The sequence below is a fragment of the Fulmarus glacialis genome, unplaced genomic scaffold (genome assembly GCF_000690835.1).
Source record: "Fulmarus glacialis isolate BGI_N327 unplaced genomic scaffold, ASM69083v1 scaffold24277, whole genome shotgun sequence".
Classification (NCBI taxonomy): domain Eukaryota; kingdom Metazoa; phylum Chordata; class Aves; order Procellariiformes; family Procellariidae; genus Fulmarus; species Fulmarus glacialis.
Genome location: NW_009221601.1, coordinates 3,115 through 3,853, shown reverse-complemented (window position 1 = coordinate 3,853; position 739 = coordinate 3,115). Strand labels below are relative to the sequence as shown.

Below are 739 nucleotides of genomic sequence, written 5' to 3'. Positions count from 1 at the left end.
CTGGCCGGCCCCGAGGTCCGTTGGGCATCCTCTCCCCGGGCACCGCTGCCTTCAGCTCGGCTTCTCTCCCCAGCGTGCACCGGCAACGGGGTGGAGGTGACCAGGGCCGTGGGCAGGTCCGTCACCTTCCGACTCCAGAGCCCGGGTGGAAAAGCGGCAGCCTGGAGCTTTCAAAACGATGTCATAGCCACCGTCAAATTCGGCAATCCTCCCGAAGCCACGTTTTTTGATGAGAAATACAAGCAGCGCTTGACCTTCCTCAAGGATGGCAGTGAGCTCACCATCTCCCAGCTGAGGATGGATGATGCCGGCACCTACACCGCGAAGAACTCAGGGGTAAAAACCACCTTCACCCTACACGTGTACAGTAAGTGCCTTCATTGGCGGGGTCTTTTTTCATGGGGGGGGGTGGGGTATTTCCTGACAGTCCCCCGCTTCCCACAGGGGAGCTGGCGGTGCCGACGGTGACCTGCACGGCACGGAACTGCTCGGCCGACGGTTGCCGCTACACCCTGCACTGCACCGCGGCGGGCTCCGGCTCCGGTAACGTCTCCTATGGCTGGAGCATGGGGGGCTCGCAGAGGAGAGAGGGGCCCATAGTGCTGGTGGAAGAATCATCCCCCGATGAGTTGCCGCTCACATGCACGGCGCGAAACCCCGTCAGCAGCCGCAACACCACTGTCATCTCGCCCGCTGCCCTCTGTGCAGGTAACAGCCAAGGAAAGATGCGTTGGGTGGG

At 62.4% G+C, this 739-nt stretch overlaps 1 protein-coding gene across 1 annotated transcript in view; it reads left to right on the top strand.

The window, feature by feature from the left end:
- Nucleotides 1–739, top strand: part of LOC104079225 (T-lymphocyte surface antigen Ly-9-like) — a gene marked incomplete at both ends in the record, with an annotated part of 4,447 nt that overhangs the window by 771 nt on the left and 2,937 nt on the right. The window contains 2 exons of the mRNA XM_009581186.1: nucleotides 74–367; nucleotides 445–708. Of these exons, the coding sequence (XP_009579481.1) occupies nucleotides 74–367; nucleotides 445–708 (558 nt within the window). The remainder of the gene's footprint in view (nucleotides 1–73; nucleotides 368–444; nucleotides 709–739) is intronic.